This window comes from Diplotaxodon limnothrissa, linkage group LG13 (genome assembly GCF_057381915.1).
Source record: "Diplotaxodon limnothrissa isolate DT_005_m linkage group LG13, D_limnothrissa_male_GT1.1, whole genome shotgun sequence".
Classification (NCBI taxonomy): domain Eukaryota; kingdom Metazoa; phylum Chordata; class Actinopteri; order Cichliformes; family Cichlidae; genus Diplotaxodon; species Diplotaxodon limnothrissa.
In genome coordinates, this window is record NC_140608.1 from 22,577,914 (window position 1) to 22,598,823 (window position 20,910).

At 40.1% G+C, this 20,910-nt stretch overlaps 1 protein-coding gene across 1 annotated transcript; it reads right to left on the bottom strand.

The window, feature by feature from the left end:
* Nucleotides 1–1,552: 1,552 nt before the first annotated feature.
* On the bottom strand, nucleotides 1,553–3,233 carry LOC146620305 (E3 ubiquitin-protein ligase TRIM21-like). Its single transcript, XM_085369537.1, has one exon. It carries the CDS (start codon nucleotides 3,206–3,208, stop codon nucleotides 1,553–1,555), a length of 1,656 nt encoding a protein of 551 aa, XP_085225663.1. The 5' UTR covers nucleotides 3,209–3,233.
* Between the last annotated feature and the right edge of the window lie 17,677 nt (nucleotides 3,234–20,910).

Genomic DNA, 20,910 nt, shown 5'->3' on the forward strand with positions numbered 1-20,910 from the left:
CTAGATTTACCTTTATACACTCAAATTAATGTTGAAAGTAATAATCATCTTAAGTTGGTTTCCACTAAGATGACTTTGAATGAATGTATTCACAATTAGCATGCAAATGGCACCATTCACTTATGGCTTCTTCTTTATATGATAGCACTTTAACCTGTATTTGTGAGTGACACAGAAACCTGTATTCACATACAGTGATTTCCATGAGCCCAATAACTTCAATGACAGAATCATCCCTGTTTTATTGCCATATTGTGCGAGGGCCCAAACATCCCCTGCTTCATCTGTGTGCCCTTGGTATCTGACTCGCTTGCTCCCCCTTGTATTTTAAAGAATCATTCTTTTTAGCATGACATTGTGGCGCAACCGCTTTAGTGTCTGCGTTACAGACATATGGTCAGAGAATAAGGCATCCTCGACATGTAAGTTACATACGGATAACCCATAAGATAACACCAAGTCCAATGTGTGGGACCTTTAACAGACTGAACAAGATTAAAAGAGTTTACTAAGTCCATGAAGTTCTTAACCAGTGGCTTCCCTGGGCAACAGATGTGAAAATTAAAATCACCGAGCAGCAGGATCTGGTCGTACCATGATGCACAGTCAGCAAGAAAGTCCGAAAACTCGTATTAAAAATCCTTATTATTTCTAGGAGGCCGGTAAACTATCGCATACAGCAACGAAGGCGAGTGGCTTAGTTCACTAGTTCACACAAAGTCCAAAACTGGTGTAGCGTGTTGGTGAGGATAGCTGCCTAAAATCAAAGTGTGCTTTAAAAACAACAGCTAACCCCCTTCTACCACCAGAAGCTCTCGGGGCGCTAAAATAAGCACAGCCAGCCGGCAGAAAAGGCACTTAACTCACCAGGTGAAGTCCAAGTTTCAGTCAGACGGAGGAAACCCAACGCATGGGAAGAAAAGAAATCCTTCAAAATGAAAGTTTTGTTTGCCACCGATCTGGCATTTATTAAACCCAACCTGAGGGGAGCTGGGTCATAGACTTCTGTGGGAGCAACTACCCAATCCACCGGTCGAAAGGTTTGATTGATCCGCTCCCCGCCAACGCAGATGTCGACGGGAAGGATTTAAGAGGGCTCCTCTCGATAGAGCCGACAACGGGAACCAACCAGGAGTCCACAGAGTCCAGAGCAAGCGATGGCACCAGGAGTCATGGAAAAGATTGACGAATGGAGTGAAGATCGTGGGGAAGGTAAGAAATCCAGATTCTCAGCTTAACGAGGCGACGTCCACGGGGACCCCGTATCCTGCGTCGCTTCCACGTAGCTGGTGGCGTTGGAATGGCACAACACCGGCACGATGGTATTGCTTCCAGATAGGGAGGCAAAGAACCCTGGCTTCATTAAGCTGAACTAAAACTTTGGTGGATGAACCTGTTTTCAATAACGTCAGGTGATCATAAGACAGCGTGGAACTGACATCTTGCACAACGTTGGCTAAAAATAATAAAATGAGACAAATAAGAAAGAGCGGTAGACGGTGTGCCAAACACACAGGTGCCACCTTTACTTCAATCAGTTCATCAAATAAAATCAGTCATTGATCGACTCAGTTTGACTGACAGGACATATGATCAGAGGTGAAGAGTTGTTACCACCCTGATTCAGATAGGGACTGAAGTATGGGTGGAGTTTGTGAGTGAAGGAGCAGCCAGTAAAGGAGTAGATCAGAGCTCCAGTACCTACATCATAAAAGGAGACCAGACCCTCCTCATAATCCACAAACACCCCCACCTTCTCAGGGCCAGAATAAAGACAGAGACGGAATGAAGGCCCTGCACAGGCTCTGTATTCATTTCCATTCCTCAGCACTACAGTCCAGAGACCATACTGAGGTCTCAGCATAACATTTCCCTTCCTGTTGATCGACTCTCTGGCCACTCCCAAGTCCCAGTCAGTCTTTCCTTTAACCTGAACCTCAAAGTAAAATCTGCCTGAAGAGAAACTCTGCGCTCCTAAAACACAAACACAAGCAGAAAATCTCTCTGGGTTGTCTGGAACATTCATCTTCACATCGCCACAGTATACTTGCTTCCCATCATCAGACAGGATGAGATTAGGATACGCTGTATCAGGATCCAGAGTCACATCCACTGCATACTGCTGGACCGTCTTCAGCTCAGCCTCAAACAGCTTCTTCAAGTCTTTCCTGAGTGTCTCCTCCAGCTGAGCCACAGCTCTCACCACAGTCCCCTCATATGATGGTGGATGGACTCTGACCTCTGTCCAGTCCTTGGTGGGTGGAGCAGCTTTCAGGGACGAGAAGCTTTGGAGGAGGTGGAGGTGGTCTTCAGAGTGTAAGAGCTGCTCCACCTCAAAGCTTCTCTTCATCAGCTCAGAGACTTCCCGTTCCAGATCTTTGATGAGACCTTCAGCCTGTTTCTCTGTAGTTTCCTGTTTGTCTTCGATCTCCTTTTTGAGCTCCTTCAGGCGTCTCTCAACAGACTCCTTCAGAGCAGTGAGGACCTGAACACCTTCTGCTTTCTGTCTGTCTGCAGCACCTTTACTCGTCTTCACTGACTCTTTGATCTCTTGAATTTTCAGTTGTCTCTTCTGGATCATCTGTTGAATCACAGCCTCTGTCTTCCCCAGCTCTGCCTTCTTTCCTTCATATTCTTCTCTCAGAGGAACAAACTCGTGGTTCTTGTGCTCTAAAACAGAGCAGAGCATGCAGACACATGTCTGGTCGGTCTTACAGAACAACTCCAGAGGTTTTTCATGCTTCTTACACATCTTGTCTTCCAGGTTCTCCACTGCATTAATCAGCTGATGTCCTCTCAGAGCTTTCTTTGTCAGATGAGGCTCCAGGTGAGTCTGACAGTAGGAAGTCTGACACACCAGGCAGGACTTCAGGGCCTTCAGTCTGGTTCCAGTACAGACGTCACAGTGAACTTCTCCTGGTTTAGCAGCTTGTTGCTCTGAGCTGCTGCTGCTGGCTTTCTGCTGAGCTTCACGTCTGAACTGAGCAACCATCTCAGAGAACAAAGTGTTGATGTCTAGTTCGGGTCGTCTCTTGAACACTCTGTTACACATAGGACATTTATGTCTGCCATTAGTGTTCCAGTGCTGAGTGATGCAGTTTTTGCAGAAGTTGTGTCCACATGGTGTGCTGACTGGATCAGTGAACACATCCAGACAGATGGAGCACAGAAACTGATCTTCAGATTGCAGGTTACTGGCAGCAGCCATGTCTGCACTCTGAGGGAGAAGGAAAAGAAAAATAAGTTTTAATTTAATTGCATGTTTAAGAAGAAAGAAAAAGGAGTGTGTCAGTCTTTTAATCGTTTTGAGTTATTGCTGTGATGAGCAGATGAAGCACTTTAACCCTCTGAATTAACAAACCTCCAGGTGAGAGTGAAAAATGTGGAAATCACCAGAATGATGCCATTTGTCAAGGCCACAACAGACATGATTGGCAGAGTTTCTACTTTCTGATGGTTCTTGGACCATAACGTTCTTGAGCAAAGTAAAGCAGCAGCAAATGTTCTAAAAACAACAAAACGTGTTCTCAGTTAAAATTTGAGTAGAATTTGAGTAGAACTTGGAAACTCCAGAATATTGATCTATTGGTCCGGAGTCTGCGATTCAGTGTTTGATGTTCTGGTTAGGTTTCTATTCTTTGATGTTAGTCATGGTTCTGTTTCCTTGCTCTTCCCGGTTTAATCATTTGTGTTTCCTGTTCGCTTGTTTTATTAGTCTTTAGGTTCTTGTTACTGTGTCTCACCTGTGAAGTGTGCCACTTCCTGTTTTATTTTGACAGTCCCCTGTCTCACATGCTTTGTGTTCAGTTTGCTTTCCCTTTGCTCATTGTCAGGTTGTCTGTTCATCTTCCCCATGTTCCCAGTCTCTAGTTTTTTCCGCCTTCCTTGTGCGGTGCTCTGAGTTTAGCTTCTCCCAGTTTACATTAGTTATTAGTTTTTCTTATTTTTGTAGTCTTGTGTATTTTGCCTAAATAAACGGCCCGCCTTTTGTTTGTCTCCCTGTGTTGTCAGTACCTGGGTCCTCACCCTCATCTTTGATGACAGTCTACTGATATTGTTGGTGTAGTGGTAAACTTGTTCACAGTAGCTCAGTTCAGAATGAAATTTGAAAGGAAAAAGTATTTTCTTCATTTTTTCTAAGAAATCCATGTTAAAAGTGTTCAACATATGTTGTTTGCAATATTTTGAAATTCAACTATATACAATTAAGAAATTGTCATTTGTTGTCTTTTGCATTGTTCAGATTTTTATTAGTGCGTGTCCAAATGAGACTTTACAGGATGAGTTTGCTCAGCAGCATTAGACACGCAGTAGCCTGGCAACCTGTCCAGGGTGTATCCCGCCTCTCAACGTGTATCATCTGGGAGCCTGAATTTGATCAGTAGTCATGAAAATGGATAGATGAGGTTTGCTGATGGTGTTGCACCACCCTTTATTTAACTTCCTGTTCCTGTTTCAATTGTTCATGATGAAAATGGTGGTATGTGAGACAGCTCAGCTAACAAAACTCTCCTCACTCTGTGACAAACACTATTTCCTCTCAATGCTTCACAATAAAAGTTTGCCTGCGCTTTGCTTTTAATGTGAAAGAGCTAAAGGAAACAGAAGCACTAATAAGAAGAGGAAATGTGGAGTCAGCCTGAAGTCAAAAAGATAGGTGCGTTCCAAAGAAACAAGGTCATTGAGGCACGCAAACCCCCTGACTACGTTAACTGAAAAATAAAACAACAAAAAATTAAATAAAATATTTCTCATCAGATTCCGACAACTAAAAACATGACATTTACCTTAATTGGATGGCCTATATCAAATATAACAATAACATTTCTTGCTATTGCCAATATTAAGAAAACTAAAAAGGGTTGCCATGGTAATAAAAGAAATCACCATGTCTTTTCCTACAATTTTAAAATTAATGTGTAGAGCACAGCAGGTTCAGAACAGAACATTTGAACTTTTTTCTTGTTTTAAGCTTGTTTGTTTTGCAAGGAACTGAGCTCTCTTTGCAGCTGAACAGCTCCACTCTCCTTTCTCTTCAATCCACTCTACAACAACAATCTCCTGCTTCCCTTACAGATTCATCCATATCCAAGTTGTTTGTTTTGCTCTGCCCTGCCCTCTGAGAAACCTGACACTGGCTCATTTGCATACTAACAGTGATTGGATGTTTAGCTGCAGGGAGCAATCTCTGCGGAGTGCTGTGTGAGTCTGCGCACAAACTAGTGGTGGGAATTCTGGCTCTTTTTAGAGAGCCGACTCTTTTGGCTCCCAAGCGGTTCTTGAGGTTATTTTGTTGCTTTAATTAATTTATTATGAACAACAATATAAAATTATGCACAAAATGAATTACTAATGTAAAAAAAAACGTGTTTTTATTTATATATGTTTATTATATAAATAACACATATACTTTTATTTATTCACTCCACATAAAATGAAAAAGATTATAAAATATTATAATTATATTATATAAATTATAAAATACAAAAACAAACTGTTTACAATTCAACTTTTAACTATTTAAATTTTCAGTTTTTTCCTTTTAAACAAATTTAAAGCGAAACAACACAAAACACTGCAAACCACAACACAATAAAATATAGATTAAAATATGCAAAACCAAAAGAAACAAAATGCACCTTCATTAATATCACACTCAGCTGTCTGTGTGTGATCTTCCCATTGCACTGATGGGCGGACAGTTCTCAGGTGCCTGTGCAGGTTGTTTGTGGAGCTGGCTCTCTGTGATATCCTTTTCTTGCAGACTCTACACTCTGCCTTTGCATTCTCTGTAAAATTGAAATGGTTTCAGATTTTGCTTCTTTTCTTGGCGTCACTCATTTTCCTTATGATACCTCTCTAATGTGTCGATGTTGTTGCCCCTGGCTCTCTTTCCCTCTCTTCCTCCTGCTCTGTTTGTGTGCTACTGCTGCTGCCAGTGTAACTACCGCCCCTTCCCCCAGACCGGGGTGAGAGAAAGAATAGAGATTGAAAATGTGACATTATTTCCGGGGCAAAGCCGCAAAGGATTGTAGGTACGAGTGGCAAGTGGTACTAGCCACTATCGCTGAAAACAGTCACACAGCGATAAAAAGAAACACAAAGAATGGCAAGAAGCTGTTGTATTATTAACTGCAATAGCCGGTCACATGACAGCCACAGAAAGCCGTCAGGTAATGAGATCAGTTTTAATTGGATTACGTCGTTGAAGAAAAATTGTTCAAGCCATGTTTCCGAAGTAACAAAGAGCCGACAGATGGCCTGGATTGCACTCATTCGAAGACCAAATATAACGTTCCAGAACACTCCAGCTCACATGTTAGTCTGCTCCAAGCATTTCCACAAAGGTAAGTCTTTTGTTGTAGTTATTACGTAATTTATCATAACATAATTGTTGATGTAGGTTACAAATAAGTCTTATATTGATTTGAATTGAATTCGTTGCACTATGCTGCTTTGTTTACTGTGGCTTTGCGAGCTAATGTTTGTTGTGTTTTGGAGGAAAACCAGCCTACAAAATGCTGGAATGCGATCCAGACTGGGCCCCCTCTATCAACCTGGGTCATACCGAGTTTAAGCCTGCTACCACAGCGAGATTTGCTCGGTTATGAGAGAGAGTGAGATCAAAACAGCCACAAAAAGTCCCGCATATATGTGCTCAAGTGTTGTATTGACCCAATCAAGTGATGAATAACTGTTTTTTTTTGTTTTGTTTGCATTGTTGATTTGTTTTTCACCGAAGCAGCTAATAAAGCACAATGGAATATAATTTTGCCTCTTTCTTGTAAGATTCTATAATAGAATGAAACAATAATGCCAGTTATAAATCAAGACAACAAATTGAATGGATTACGAAACACTTATTTTATTTCTATTGGATCTGAAAATGTTGTGTAAAACTACAACCTGAAAAGACAAATAGATTGCGTTGGCCTGTACAGGAGATAAAGAAAAAAAGAATTAACAACAGCTGTGAAATGGAATAGTCCAAATCACCAAAGTAAACTGGACCAGGGCTTGTTGCAGGGATCTGAAGTTACTAAACATTTTATGAGTGTATGCACTCACACTTAGGACCATAAAATAATAAATATGTGCGTGATGCAAGTTGGGCAGCACACTAACGTCTCCTTCCGGATATCATCAGGTTCCCCCAGTTCTCCAGTTCTGCAAGTTGTTTACGTGCCCCACCCTCCCTCCCTCCTTGTTTTCAATTCTGTAACTTCTTCATTTCTATTTAATACATGGGGATCTGCCAGGCCCGGGAGCCATCGCCAGTCTCCGTCGAGGTCTTCCCCAAACCGCAGCTCAATTCATGTCAAAGCATTCACTTTTAACTACTAAAACGCTGTCAAACCTAAAATGAGGATGTGGGCCCAGCTAGTGAAATGTTCTTTCTCAACTTCTAAAAGCTTGACTTAAGGGGCGTTGCCTCCTCTTGTATCAGTGTAGAGCCAGCCCCGTTCATATGACTCATTTAAATGTCCTCCTGAAAGTGAAACTCTTACACACATATGGTTTAAGGCCAGCTACAAAAATACGTCTGTGCACAATTTTCAGTCTCAAACTGACTCTGAGCCTCTTTCTTAGGTTTTTGTTTGTTTTTTATGACCTCCATAAAACACTGGTGTTTAAGTAAGATCAGTGTTTTCTAGTCTTCTGCAGTTCTCAGTGCACAGCTCTTCTCTTTTCCTAAGTCCTTATCATATCTCCTAACAACTTTTCCTTGACCTCAGTGTTTTCATTGAGGTCAAGGAAAGCAGGTTAGGAATATGAGATAGGAGGTACTTGTGGACACCCAGAGGTTTATTCTCCTGAGCAGTGCCACAGCGAGACTCTTTCAAACAGCAGCTCCATGTTTCTACAGTAGATCAGTGGCTATATGAGGACATTTCTATTGAACCAATGTGACTGTGATGAACAGAGTGACTCACCACTGTTGCTGAGAAAAACCTGATGGACTCGGCTGAATCTTCTTTCAGAGACAAAGAGGACGCAACTGCAGCTCTGCTCCCTCATACATTCCACTTCTTGCTCCGCCTCTGCATGTACATGTTTGCATTTCCTGCATTAGAGGATCAGCTGGTTTGTAGCCGCCAACTGGTTTAGCAGGGGGCAGATGTTAGAAATTCTCTCCTTTCAGCCTGCTACAGGTACAGGCGACATCAGGTTAAAAGTTGTTCATCTACATTTCTGTATTTTTATTACTTAAAATATGTAAATATACTTTTATGTTCATATATATTTGTATTTTCTAATTAGTGTTCTTAAATATATACAACAATAACATTAATTATGATTAATTACAGTATATTGTAATTAGCATTATAATGTTATCATTATTATTATCATTATTATTAGTAGTAGTAATCTGGATTAACCAACTAGCCTGGCTCTGGTCGTTGACGCTGTGAGGGGAAGTACGGTGTACTTCCAGCGCATCACTACCAGCGCGTTTCAGCCTGCCGGCCACCGTACTGGTGATGGGAATTCCGGCTCTTTCTAGAGAACAGAAAGAGCTCTTTCGACTCCCAACCAGCTCTTCAGGTTGTTTTGTTGCTTTAATGAATTTATCAACAACAATATAAAATTATGCACAAAAGGAATTACTAATGTAAAAAATGTGGTTTTATTTATATATGTTTATATATAAATATATTCAATTTTATTTTATTTATATACCACCAAATCACAACAACAGTCGCCTCAAGGCGAGTTTTGGAGTTTGTACGGTGGCCCCTAGAGACAAAGCACGTACAAACTCCAAAACACATATAAACTCTAAAAAGCACGTGCAAACTCCAAAGCACATTGCTAGCATTAACTGAACTTCCAAAACAGAGCTACCTAGATCACTTAAATTACACAGTTGAAAGCATATGTGTATTCTTTGTTTATTTATACACAAACACTCATATATATTCAAATAGAAAAAAAAAAAAAAGTTCATTTACGTGTTACTACCACACACCAAAACTGGGTGTGTAACAACTAAGTAACAAAAGCTCAACACTGCCCCTAGCACCCTGGAGCACTTCCGTTGTGTGCTCCAGGATGAGTTTGTACATGTTTTGGAGGTTTCACGTGTTTTGGAATTTGCATGTGTTTTGAGGTTTGTATGTGTTTTGGACTTGGTACGTGCTTTGTCTCTAGGGGCCTGTAGTAAATATACTTTTCTTTATTCACTCCTCATAAAATGTAATAAATAAATTATATAATACAAAAAACAACTATTTACATTTCAACTTTTAACTATTTAAATTTTCAGCTTTTTCCTTTTAAACAAATTTAAAGTGAAACAATACAAAACACTGCAAACCACAACACAATACAATATAAATTATAATATGAAAACAAAAAGAACATGCACATTCTCTGTCATATGGGCCTGCATGAATAAACTTTCTGAATCCTTTATCATCCGCAACTGAAAATAGTTGTTTATGATTACTATACCTTTCTAATGTGACGTTGTTGTCCCTGGTTCTTTTTCTCCCTCTCTACCGCCCCTCCCCCCTCTTCCCAGCGCAAAGCACAAGGCTCGCATGCGGAGTGAAGCGGAAAAAAAGTGAGAGAGAGAGGGTGAGAGAAAGAAAAAAAAAACCCCACGGCTCGCTATAAGGAGTCGGCTCGCGTCGTTCACGTCAAAGATCCGGCTCTAAGAGCCATTTCGTTCGCGACCGACACATCACTAATTGTTTGAGCCATGCTACCAGACAAATACCATAAAGCATTTGAAGAACCTTTACCCCAACTAATTTTTAAGATAATGGCATCCAACTTTCCTTTTAAGAAGCATATTTTTTTCCCTTTTTTTTTTTTCAGGATGATCTGAAATTGGTCAGGTTAGAGGCATTTGATGAAATAAACATGGGATGACCCAGTGAAGAGCTTCCAGCTGTGAATCATAGGCACAAAGTTAAGCCTTCAGATTCACAAAGAAATAACACTTTCCTTACGAATTTTTGTCAAATCTTTGTTCCACTGACCCAATTTTAGGCCCAAATTTAAGGCTGCTGTTGTTTTGTTTTTTTACAAGAAAACTCAGTTGGCTGGACTTTGTGCTGCGTGGCACTGTTCTGCTTCAACTGTGCATCATGAAAACCAAAAATGAATTCTTGTATAGCTGTATGCATCTGGGTCACTCTGCTGCTATTTTACTTGAAAGCGCTCAAATAATCCTTTTCAGGACTTTGTTCCATATGTCCACTTCTCTATAAAATGAAGCTCACTGCTGAATAATTCACCACCTCTTGGAGTTGAGTTATAGAACCAGAGAGGGAATATTGTTTTCTCATAGCTGATACCCTAACAGAGCGATCTCTTCGAGGAAACAAAGTACTCACGCATATAATATTCCTAAAAACAGAATCATATTGAAATTTTAGTAATCTGACCAGCGTCTTAAAAATAATCGAAGCTATGGCTCCCATAATACATTAAAAGAATACTAACACACACACACACACACACACACACAATGTAGCTCAACTTAATGTGCTTTGAGGCCACACAGCAAAAATGGTACATTCTTAATCTTCATGCCAGATAAGTCTACACACAGATTTCTGTATGCTGCAAAGTTGGTTTTTTTTGGGTATAAAAACTCAGGGCTGATTTATCTCTACAGAAATATCAAATTAATTTGTCACTTTGAAATTTGATAGCAGGTGATTAGTACTTTAAAAATGTAGGCTAAATTATTTGCAAACCTTTACTATGGTTATCATGCAAGCAGTGGTTTCTAATCTCCTACTGAGGTCTTTACAGGTTTTTATATCGGGAATAGCTTACTGTAGTATTTATGCTAGGCGAGGCTATTAGCTACCACGCTCTCCATCTAAGTGCAACTGTCTTTGTAAAAGAGATAAAGACATTTATTTTTGAACAAAACACCAAATGTGGATTTAGACTATCCAGCTTTCTTCACCATGTTTGTGTTCAGGATATTTTTTTAACACACTTAGCACAGCTACCTAATGCTAAAGCATGATAAAAACTACACATTAGCATCAGTGGTTCTTGACTGCAGCCTGCAGTGTACTAAGTAGCTACTTTCCCTTGATGTCATAATTTTACTGAATGGCTCCTTTTTAAGAATTGATGAGATTTAGCTGAATCAATTTGTTGAGAGATACAGTAATAGAGATCTGGGGGCGGGGGAATTGGCAAATTTCAATTACTTAATGTCCAAACAGCTTGCTAGTTGCAGCTGATAATTTAGAACTCCGGCTCCTGATTAAAAAGGGGGGGAAAGCAATGTAGCAGCAGCCAAAATGCTATTAGTGAGTTCAAAACTGAATGTTTGAAAGCTTACTAACCAGGTAAACATCATTTATTTAATATGTGTCAAAAAGTGACTGAATGATGCACCAAAATGTACGGTCACATCTAATATCGCACCAAGATACCCAGTTTGTAAAACTTTAGGTAAATAACTATAAATTTGATATAAATGACAGTGATTATTTAAAGCAGTGGGGTCTTAAATGACAGCATGACAGTGGGAGCTTTACATCCCAGAATGCTAAATGGCTGTTTAACTGCAGGTACTTGTCTCCCTCCGTCTCACCCACCTGCTCCAGATGGAGGTAAGAGATATCACAGTGTGTGGGCTTCATTGCTGGAAGCAATTAATTCCACTAAGCAATGGGATGGTTTGTCAGTCTAGCTTGCATGTCTTTTGTATTTGCCTCTCATATGGCTGCATTTAATTCAAACGTAAAAGGGGAGTGTGCGTCATTACAGAGGTCACATTTCTTCACACTGAGATTATCATTTTCTATATGTAGCGTAAACAAACAAGCCTTCAAATGTGAAAAATCAGTTCCCAATAAATTAGTTTTAATAATGACTTACTACAGTAACAATTTGCAAGTAATGAAGTGATTCTTTTTTTAAAGTATCAAAAGTAACTTTCCAGATGAGCTAGCCTAACCTTCATTCACCCCAAACCTGACCTGGACATAGCTGGAAGCCTAGTCTCATTATGAGGAGATTAGCTGTACAGCTAGGGTGACTCTAAGAGGATCGGATGGCCTTGAAATTCTCACTCTCTTCTAGGGTTGCCAACTCGCTGAAAAATAAATAAGGGACACCTCGTGGCCAGGGCCGGGCAACCCAGTTGTCTTCACCCTTCCCAGTGTGGTAGCTATTTTTTTTGTGTGTGAAATTATTTTTTAACCATTTGACTTGAATTTGATTTAAGCAGATGCATATTCTTTGTGATATGACCATATGGGAAACAAATGATCATTTAGCCATTTATTTTTAGCTCAAAATGACAACATTAACACAGTAAAACAGGTCTCTTTCTTAAACAGAAGCCTGTCATGCTTAACTTTTGAGAATATAAGTAAATCTTTCTTTAAAAGAACTCTGTCCTGCTTAACTTAAAATTATATAAATTAATAGAAAGCAATAGAACAAAAAATATTCCTGTAACTGTGCACATATAGTGCATATAGTACAATTGGCTTCAGTTGAGGTATTATTTCAGCTTTTCTAATGCTAATCAGCTGCTCCTGTTTGTAAACCCACTTGTTCCCATGATTACGCATCTTAACTCATCATCATTATTCATCTATGTATTACTTTTATGTATTAGTCATCTATTTGTTGTAATCATCTATCCTTGCAGTTGTTTATTACACAAAATAAATTATATTATCACACTTCTGGCCACATAGCGCTGATATTCACTGCACATGCCCATAATAACCTTAACCAGAGGGTTTAAAAAAACAAACCAATGTTTACATACCATATCTGCTTCTGCCGTGGCCTGGTGGACAAAAAATTGGTTAAGGGTTCCCTGAGCTTTCACACCCCTCATGTTCTTCTTGTGCCCACCACTAGAAGCATGCCTATGGAAAAAGTGCGCCGGCACACAGTGCAGTGCGCTTTAAAGGTGTTATCGTGCACTTTTCCAGCCAGGTGTTTCCCTTTTCCCATTCCTCTCTGTACTTTTGCAGCCTTTTTTTCTTTCTCTGAGCGAACAAACATTGCTGCTCCAATGCTGGGCTTACACTGTGCGATTTTTGGCCCATTTTGAGCCGATTTTTGAGTCGTGCGACCGATTTGGTGATCGGCCCGATTTTGGCCTTCATCGTGCATCGTGTAGTATACGTGGGGTAACGAGAAGCGATTAACACCTCACGACCAGCTCCCGATCATCAATCGGTCGTGAGGGTGTCAACACAGCCGCTCACGCGCTAACACGTAAACGTCGGTGAAAAAGACGGAGCAGCACAGCTGTGCAGCGTGTGATCTGGACCCAAGCGATGGAGGCACAACTTGTAGAACTTTGGAAAGCTCATCCGAGCCTTTTCGATGTGGCATCACAAAATTATCACGACCACAACAACCGTGAAAATAGTTTGATTTACACTGCTGCTTAATCACAGCTGCCTGATCAATGTTTTTCAATTTAGCAAAGTTGATGGTGGTGGGGTGTCTGTGTGAGTGAAAGACAGAGAGGGAGAGCGAGCGACAGAATTTCTGTTATAACCTTCATTTTATGGAGGCACAGTGTGAGCACTCAGGTCTCATCAGAGCATCGGGCGGTATAGTGTGAGACTCTGCATCGTGACCTACCAACTTCTAACCCCTGTGAGTCAATCGTGCAGTTTGAGCAGGAGCTGAATAACGTGAATGGAAAAAAAATCGCACAGTGTCTGCCCAGCTTTAGGTGTACTGTCGTCCGAGATTTGCACCGCAGTGTCAGCGTTTGTTTCCCTGTTGGCCATGCTTGTTGTTGTGGTCATCTGTTGTCTTCCGGTATTTTCTCCGCAAGCGACCTTTCCTCGACCAATGAGATGAGCGGTAATCTGAATTGTCATACTCGAATTGTCATAAGTGTGCTGTCAGCTCATTGGTCACAAAGCAGGAGAGGGGCTGGGAATTATGTTTTCAAACAAAGCGTTAATTCCATTAACATTTATAGACCACTTTTGATTCTCACTGTATTACGAGACAAAGTGCGTCCCTTATTAGCTCAATACGGGACGTGTACTTTTGTTTCTAAATACGGGACGATTCTGTTTTTTAAGGGACGGTTGGCAATCCTACTCTCTTCTGACTTTGTTATCTGGTTTCACCCCCACCTGTCTATCTAGGTTTTCCGACGCAGTGGGGGTCGGAAAACCTAGTTCTAGTTCTAATTTCTTTTCATTATCTATCATCAGTTTCACTGCAGGGGCCATGCTGTTATATCAACTGCCAGACTCTTCTTCTTTCTGGCTGTTGGAGGTAAATGCAATGTATTTGTCAACGGCAAAAGTTGCCTCAGTGTATCCCCCATTCTGTAATTCATTTGTATTTGAGCTGGTGTACATTTTTCTCTTGTGTCAGTGTTTCTCTGCATCAAGATTAACAAAGAAAATCCTTGAGCGTTCAAAGCTGGTTGTCTTTCAGGAGGTTATTTAACTGCAGCAATCAATCTGCAGTGCCAACATAATCAACCACAGGCACTGCACAGGCAAATATTGAATATACCATTCGCAGTAAAACCAGAACATCAATAGAAGTAATGAGATATTCTGCGGATAGCTCCTTTGTCAATACTTGTTGTATTCCAGTTGACGTGTGACATTTACCTGACTTTTAAATACTGAGTGTGTTTCTATCCACTTCCTGTCTGACTTCCTAGTCCTCCAGAACATGAACATGAAATACAGAGTTACTATATTATCTGCCACCAACTCGCACTAATCCAGGATTTTGCAGTCCCGTTGCTCGGATGGTTCTCACCTAGTCTGTTATGACCTTTTGTCTTAGAACTCCTCACTGTTAGTGTACTGTGTTCTTACTTTGTAGCTTTAAACTTCTAATTCTTGTCTCAGACTGTTTCTTTTAAATCTTTTGCTATTATTACTCAGCACACATTGTTACTTAATATTGTCTATTCATCTGAATGCTTCAGTGCATTTCACTCTGCTTGGTCAAAGCTGGTTTACTGACCCTGCAAACTGCTGAGCAGTAGTGCAGGACCACATTGCAGCAGTGTGATGATTTTTCAGACTGAGAGTTGTTTTCCATGTGCCTGTGGGTTTGTTTTTCCTTTCTCCCATAGTCCAAAAACATGCATGTCAATTGGTGATTCTAAAGTAGGTGTAGGTGTTAGTTTTGTGTGCACTATTAAACCAAATTAATTTCGTAGATGATGTAGCAACTTCTCCCTTCTTGGGTTAATGAATCCATTTGTGATTAACTTGAAGTGTTAGCGCCATTAAAGGTATAATTTCACAGTATATCTCCACTTGCCCATTAATGTTGTAGCATCCAAAGAAAAGTTTCTGAAGGTCTTCTAAATATTATATCATATTATAATAAGCTGTTCTGTGTTTCCTACAGTTCAGTTGCTAAGGAAACTTTTATTTATGAGAGGTTGTGTTGATTGCTGCACTGAGGTAGTACAGAGTGTGCAGAATTGTAACAACAACAAGCTCAAGCAGTATCCGGTTGTTCAGTCTGACATCACTAGCCGTGTCTGGACCTAAACTCCGCTGCAGGTCCATATATCAAATGATCAGTATGGCATTACTGAGAGTTGAAAAACTGTCTAAAGTCTTTCATCTTTAATAAAATGATCAGTGTTCTGCTCTACCAGGTGTAACAATTGAGTTTAACATCCAGGCATCCATGAAAACGGAATTTATGACATTTAACGGAGTTAGAAGTTAGCAGGGAGTTAGCTCGCTAGCTTCTATCTAAATACAATATAGCATGTCCTGACTGCGGGGTTTTGGAAACAAATTAAAACGTACAGCTCTGTTATCACTTCCAGCATAAATGAAGACAGAAAACTAAACAGCAGTGACGTTTGTAGGGTTACTGAAGTTTGGTTAGCTGGTATGTAATGATGTGCTACGTGACCGCTAGCAACACAGCTATGATAGCATAATATAAACAAGCTAACTTTTTTTCCACTCGATAAAAGTTAACGTGAGTGTTCTCGGTGGTCAGGAACAAATGTAATCGCATGGCAGGATGCTGTAAAAGGACCAAACTTCAGCCAGGAGAACAACTGAGATAATCCATCCACAATACGAGGTTAGTCATTCATATACTGCTGCATGGGCTGAGCTGTAGTTACATCCTAAGGTTTTAAAAACTGAGCTTAAATAAATGATTAGCGGTAATAAAAGCCGAGGGAGGTCAACAGTGATCACTGACTTTTTTAGGAGCTTTTTGAGATTAAATAGAAGAAAATACATAGGGGAGAGTGAGGTAAGATGAGCCACTTTTTACTCATGTTGCCCTGGATGTGAGAAAAAAATGACACAGAAATAGAATGATAACATATTCCTTTATTTCAGGATGTCTCCTTTCAAATGTAATGATCAGAATCTATGTCTGATGACGCTGCCCAAAATAATGACCTATTAAAAAAAAATGCTCCTTTGGCTCAACTTGCCCCAGATTAGGGGTAAATTGAACCTAGTCAGTGGGTAAACTGAGCCATCTTGGGGCAAACTGACCATGTAGTTTTTAAAATGTAAAACTGATCATATTGTGAAAACAAACCATTTTAACAGTTGTAAACCTGTGAGAACAAACCTGGAAACTGGTGGTTTCTAAACAAACCACCAGTTCAAAACCATTTATTCAAAAGAACTATTCAATATTCCAATGATCAAGGTTGCAGGGGAATATGAACTGTTGCTCCCTCCTTGCAGTTCCTCCAGCCTGTTGAGGTTGAGGTAGCTTCTTCAGCACATCCTTGCGTGGGAAAGATGCCTCATCATTTTCCTTGAACACAAACGTGGGTTTCTTACTGCTAGTGATCCCTCGGATTCTTCTGAGAAATCTGGCACTCACTTCGTTGTCTGCAAACCTGTCAACCAGGCCAATGTAATGGTGGCTCCTGGATTCTGTTACCTATCGATCACTTTAGCCAGATTGTCAAAGAACTCCCCAACTGTAGTCTTATTGAAGGCTGTAGCTCTTCCCAAAGATGTTGCCTCAGGCATACGACAAGAGAGATGGTGGCGTGCCAAAAAATTCTTGAACCATTCTTTACCTAAAAAATGTAATGGTAAAGTAGTAAACTACACAAAATACATTAGTCTGTGCCAACCTACTGAAATGTTGTTGCTTGCACTTCCTACCGGCTAAACCTTTCTCTGTCCAGTTGCTGGGAGTAGGAATGTTGTTTCTGCCTGCCAATTCTAATGCCAGTTCACGGCATTTCTTTGGGGAAATGCCATGGAACTGCTCTGCAAGCTTCTTGATATGCTCTGCTAGCTCCTTCTCCACCTCCTCAGAGAAGACTCTCTTTGCTGAAGCTGTTCCACTATAGCCAACCGATTTGACCTCCTGTGTGTCCCTCTTTTTAATATATCTCCTGAGGGTTGACCTGTCAATTTGTCTTTCTTTAGCCACTGATCTTATGGACTTTCCTCCCTTGACTTCACTCGCTGCCCTTTCAATCTCCTCCAGGGGTGTTGAGCCCCAGCTGGTCTTCCGTCTGTAGGTCCTTGGCATGATATCTTTTCTATAATAGTTAACATATGACAAATACAACAAAAGGGTTCAGTATACTGAACTAAAATACTATTTAATAAGTCAGAGCCTTAAATAAATTTCAGTGCCTTATGGTGGGGTAGGTTGAACCATTGGATCAATTTACCCCATAGCCTTTGGCTCACTTTGCCCCATAGCCACCACTTTGAAAAAAATGGGCTAGCTTAGCAATTTAGGCTAATCTTTAGAAAACTTCTTCAGATGATATTATATTTTAGAAACCCACCAACATGTATAATATATCATTTTAGACACAGATACATTTGTTTTAATATTACAGTCAATTGACCTGATATGCAGAAATTTTACTTTGACAAGCAGAAAACATTTTTTTGTGTAATACAGACTTACCCCTTCTCCAATGTGCTCCTCTTTAATATAGCAGGATGGAAATGATGAGTGCTTCCTGGATTTATGGTCACATAACAAAACATGTACACAGTTACCTAGATACAAGGGGTGGTTCAACTTACCCACTGGCTCATCTTACCTCACTCTCCCCTAACATTAAACATGTTAACGACACAAAAGCCATATTAAACGCAGACTACTTTAGGCCCGGAAGTAGGATTCGTCACGTCATCACTTAACAATCGGATAGATCTACCAGTAGGTAATTATCATAAATGTTTCATGCAGCACAAAAGCACATGTATAAATGTATAAGATGTCATTTGAGAAAGTATGCTAACGTTACTTGTGGCAGTAATGGAATGTGTTTTGAATTACAGTACTTTTGTGTCAACAGAAAATGAAAACAAAAAAGTATATATGAAAATGACATTTTTTCAGGATTTTGGAAAGCAGGGCAGCACGGTAGTTAGCACTGTTTCCTTACAGCAACAAGGTCCTGGGTTTGAATCCAACAACTGGCTTTCTGTGTGGAGATTCCATGTTTTTCCCTGTGTCTGTGCTTGTTCTCTCTAGGTACTCAAACTTCTCCTCACAGTCCAAAGACATGCAGTTGGTGGGGTTAGGTTAATTGGTGACTCTAAATTCCCATAGGTGCGAATGATTGTCTGTCTCTCTGTGTTAACCCTCTGACAGACTGAGGTTGTACCCTACCGCTCATCCCATGGCACCTGGTATTCCGGCTTTCTTGGTGTGAGAAGGCAGACAATGGTAAACAGCAAGTATTACCGTGTGTGCTCGTTTGACATGTTTGTACTGGCTTATCTGGAGTTAGTTTGGTAGGGATTGGATCCTATTATTTAAAATATTGTTTTTTATGTATTTGTAATTCTGTGATTTTAATGCTAACATGTGTCTAGCTAACCTGCAGACTAAAAATCCAATCCACAGCACCATGCTGGTCTTGTCAGTGATACCAGATGTGATTGATCGAAAGTAACCAAGTCTAAATATGACACTTATTTCTTATTTTTTTCTTACATTTTGGAGGCTGATTAAAAGCAAAAATGAAAAGAAGCAGCGTTTTATATCAGTATAAATCAATAACCCAACACCAGGATTTCTTTCCTATGCACTCCTTTGTATAATATGTTAAAAGGTTTCAGTCTTTGAACAGAATGAAAAGTTTAAACAAATCTGACAAGGACACCTTACCCTGTCAGAGTAAGGACACTCTGGATATTATGAAAGAGAATCGTGCCCAAAATCATTTGAATATCTTAACTTTTTTATCCAAACTACAAAAAGCATATAAAAAGCAAATAAAATTAACACAATCATTCCAAAACATGCTTTATGTGTTGAAATGAGTCAAAATAAGTAAATTTGGGGTGGAAAAACACCAAATGGGGCATTCTATCGGAGCACTAGGAGGATGTTTTTGCAGGAAAAAGTGAGTCCTGATAAATATGATGAAGATATCTCAGAAAGCATCCACTAGCTCAGATGTTGAGCTAAATTCAGTGATATATAATCACCATGTTTTTGCATTTTATCGCAGACACACCAAAGAATGGTGCACACCTCTTCCTCCTCATAGGCCATTGTTTCCTCTGACAACACATTTAACGTATGCCATTATTAATCATGAGCAACTATTAGCTTTTGATAAATTGCCACTCAACCTAGAACAGGCTCGCGGCCAGTAACAAAAGACCGTTGGTGTTTACTATACGTTCGCTTCACTTCGTGTTGTTTATCTGTGAGTGCACTTAACGTTCATTTGTACAAAGAAAATAAGAGTGTGTCAATCAGAAAGAAGAGTGTGTCCTTGGAGACAAGAGCAGCATATCCTCTGGCTAATGTGGCTTGTCACACAGCCAGCTGCACAGGCCAACGCCAGACGAGGAGGTGAAATGAGGAGCACGGTCACTGATAAAGAGAAGAGAAAGCAGCATGAGGAAGTTTGAAAATGTAGAAGCAATTTTCCAAAAAAGAAAACTGAAACTCAAAGTATCTTTGACATGTCTGATTTAGCACAAAGATTAGAGGCAGCTGATTCTGTATGGATTCAACAAATATTTAGCAATGTGCTGCAATTAGGTGATGGTGTGTGGTTTAGAGATTAACATATAATAATTAAAATATTATTTCTATAATTTCTTGCAACACTAGAACTACAATGTGCTTCACAAATTCACAAGAGAGCAGCTTCAAAGCACCAAACAGACAAAAAAAAAACCCCAAAACCGAGCAGCATTATTCATAGAGACCATTTTTTAAAATGCATTACACAAATGCCAGTGTGTACAAGTAGGCTTCAAATGCTTTTCAGACTGAGTCACAAGCTGATCTGATAGTGAAGGAACAGTTAGTGCCACAGTATTGAAAAGATAAAAAGCACAGTCCCTCATTAAATCAGCTTCTATCCTGTTATGTTGAATCAAACCTGATTGGCATACCAGTAACTAAATGAAGTTTAACTATCAATAACCAGGTCAGCTCCAGACCCTTTCACTTGTGCACATGACGTTCAGATCACTTCTGATCGTCTGGTGTAGAATCCACAGTGGCTGTGTACAGAGACAAATTTACAAACATACATAACCTTTTGCCTGATAAACTATAACAGGAGCTGCTGACCCGGAGCGGAATTAAAGCAGCAACTCAAACTGAAGGCTTGTCCCGAAGCAATTAATTAAGCAATTACTTTTTATGATGTTTATTCTGGATTCTTGTTCATTTTTCTGCCTCTTCATCTGCAAACAGAGCCACGTGTAGTAAGTCACCTCGAGCGGGATGTGCCGCGCTGCTGGAAGCACTTACATAAATTATCACATCTAACCTACTGACGGGGGTGCCGTGATTTTCTGGCCTGTGAGACAGAGGGTAATTCAGATATTAATTATGCAAATCAAATGTGTGAAATTGCAGAAAATTGTTTTCAAGTAGCCATCATCTTCTCTGCGAAGCATCCTCCGGATTCCCCTGTGTGGAGTTTAGATGAAATTTTTTTTGGATGAGCACCAATCC